The following is a 2,002-nucleotide window of genomic DNA, read 5'->3' as shown; positions in this document are numbered from 1 at the left end:
AAGTCATTTTTGTAGAATAAATAACTAAAAAATATATATTATCAGGGAATATCCAAATATAAAAAATAAAATAAAATAAAATAACTATTATGAGTGAGCTCCACATTAAAATAAATAAATCAATCACGCAAGTAACATAACCTGATAGGCTCATACCTCATACCTAGCAAATAATAATAGGTGGAGCCGTGTAGGTAAATGGATGCTAAACCAAGTCGGTAACCATAACCTTAATTAAAGGTGTTTGAGAATGGAAGAAAGACCCACAGAGAACAGATTGAATATCTGTTTAAGCACCGGATTTTCCTGGAAGTACATCTCATCTCTACTCCGCGTTTGTATGACGGTAGTTAAATTGGGGACTTATTTACCTTTTTTATATAATAAGAGTGAAAAAGAAGAAACAGTACATTAAAAGTCTGAGAACTAACAAAGAAAGTCAAAAGAGTTGCTCATCAAAAAAATAAATAAAGAAAGACTTGTGAATAAGAGAAAGAGAAAGAAAGAAAGGTTTTGTGCCAAAGAGACGCCTCCTTCCTCAATCACCATAACCATGGAGGATCATACTTCTCAAGAATCTGATGAAAAAAGAGATCTGGCTAAGGAAATCACTGACTTCGTTCATCTGAAAAAAGAAGGCAGTAGTGACTTGTCTGATAAGTCTTCTGATGAATCCAACGAAAGAGGTAGAGAAAATTGTGATCAGTCTTTCCATGTATTAGTCGGCAGAGGCTTCTTTGATGATTCTGAAGAAGAAGACCATGAAAGCAGCAGCAGCAGCAGCAGCAGCAGCGATGATGGTGATCAGTCTTCACTAATATGTGAAATACTCGGCAGTGAATTCTTTGATAAGTCTTCTGGGAATGACACTGATGAGTATTCTTCTTCTGAAGAAGAAGACTATGAAAGCAGCAGTGATGACTCTGATTCTGATGATTATGCTGATGAATATGATGCATCAGCAGGCTCATTTGATCAAGTTTACAATTGTTACCCTCTCTCTCAGATTGAGAAGTCACTCCCAGACAATGGTGACAAGATCATAATGCCAACTTCAGCTATCACACATCTCCTACGGTTGAATGTAGAGTACCCAATGCAGTTTGAAATCAAAAATCAATCTACCGGTCGAGTTTCACACTGTGGGGTTTTGGAGTTCACTGGCAATGAGGATTGTGTCTACCTACCAACTTGGATGATGGAGAACATGAAGCTACAAGAGGGTGACCCTGTGATTTTGAAGAATGTGAGGCTTGACAAAGGAACTTACATGAAGTTGCAGCCTCACACCACGGATTTCATTCATCTACCATGCATGAAAGATATGCTGGAAGACATATTGAGGAACTTCTCTTGTCTGACAATTGGAGATACTATTATGATCAACCACAACAGTAAGAAGTTTTACATTGATATATTAGAGACCAAGCCTTCTGCTGCTATAAATATTATTGATACAGATTGTGAGGCGGAGTTTGCTCCTCCTCTAGACTACAAAGAACCTGAGAAACCAGCAACAAAGAATGCATTGGCCAATGATCAAGGGGAGCAGGCCAATAAGGAAAGGAAGTTTATACCGTTTACGGGAATGGCAAGACGCTTGGATGGGACAAATTCTACTGAACCAGCTGTGCCAGAATTATCATCTGAAGAGGAGCAACCATTGGGTGCTGCAGACACAAGGATGGCAACTCAACCAAAGTTCAATTCGCATAATCGTGCAGGAAAAATTGTGTTTGGTTCTCATGAGACCCAGCCAATGAAGATCTCAAACGATTTTGTTCAAGCAGAAACATCAAAGAAAGATCAACAAAAGTTTCAGCCATTCACAGGGAAGAAGTATAAATTGACTGAGTGATTTGATCTTAGCTATTTATGTGAGTAAGATTATATACTTATATCTAACCAACTCACAATTTGTACCAATTATTGAGCAGGCTTGAGACTTTTTTTCCCCCTTAAATTTTGTTTATTGTTGGCTCAATTGGAAATGATTCTATTA

The 2,002-nt window shown here is 37.8% G+C and overlaps 1 protein-coding gene across 1 annotated transcript; it reads left to right on the top strand.

Moving 5' to 3' along the window:
* Positions 1-378: 378 nt before the first annotated feature.
* On the top strand, positions 379-2,002 carry LOC126692877 (uncharacterized). Its single transcript, XM_050388677.1, has one exon. It carries the CDS (start codon positions 554-556, stop codon positions 1,856-1,858), a length of 1,305 nt encoding a protein of 434 aa, XP_050244634.1. The 5' UTR covers positions 379-553; the 3' UTR covers positions 1,859-2,002.

This window comes from Quercus robur, chromosome 7 (assembly GCF_932294415.1).
Source record: "Quercus robur chromosome 7, dhQueRobu3.1, whole genome shotgun sequence".
In the NCBI taxonomy this organism is placed as follows: Eukaryota; Viridiplantae; Streptophyta; class Magnoliopsida; order Fagales; family Fagaceae; genus Quercus; species Quercus robur.
This window is presented reverse-complemented; position numbering and strand designations above follow the sequence as displayed.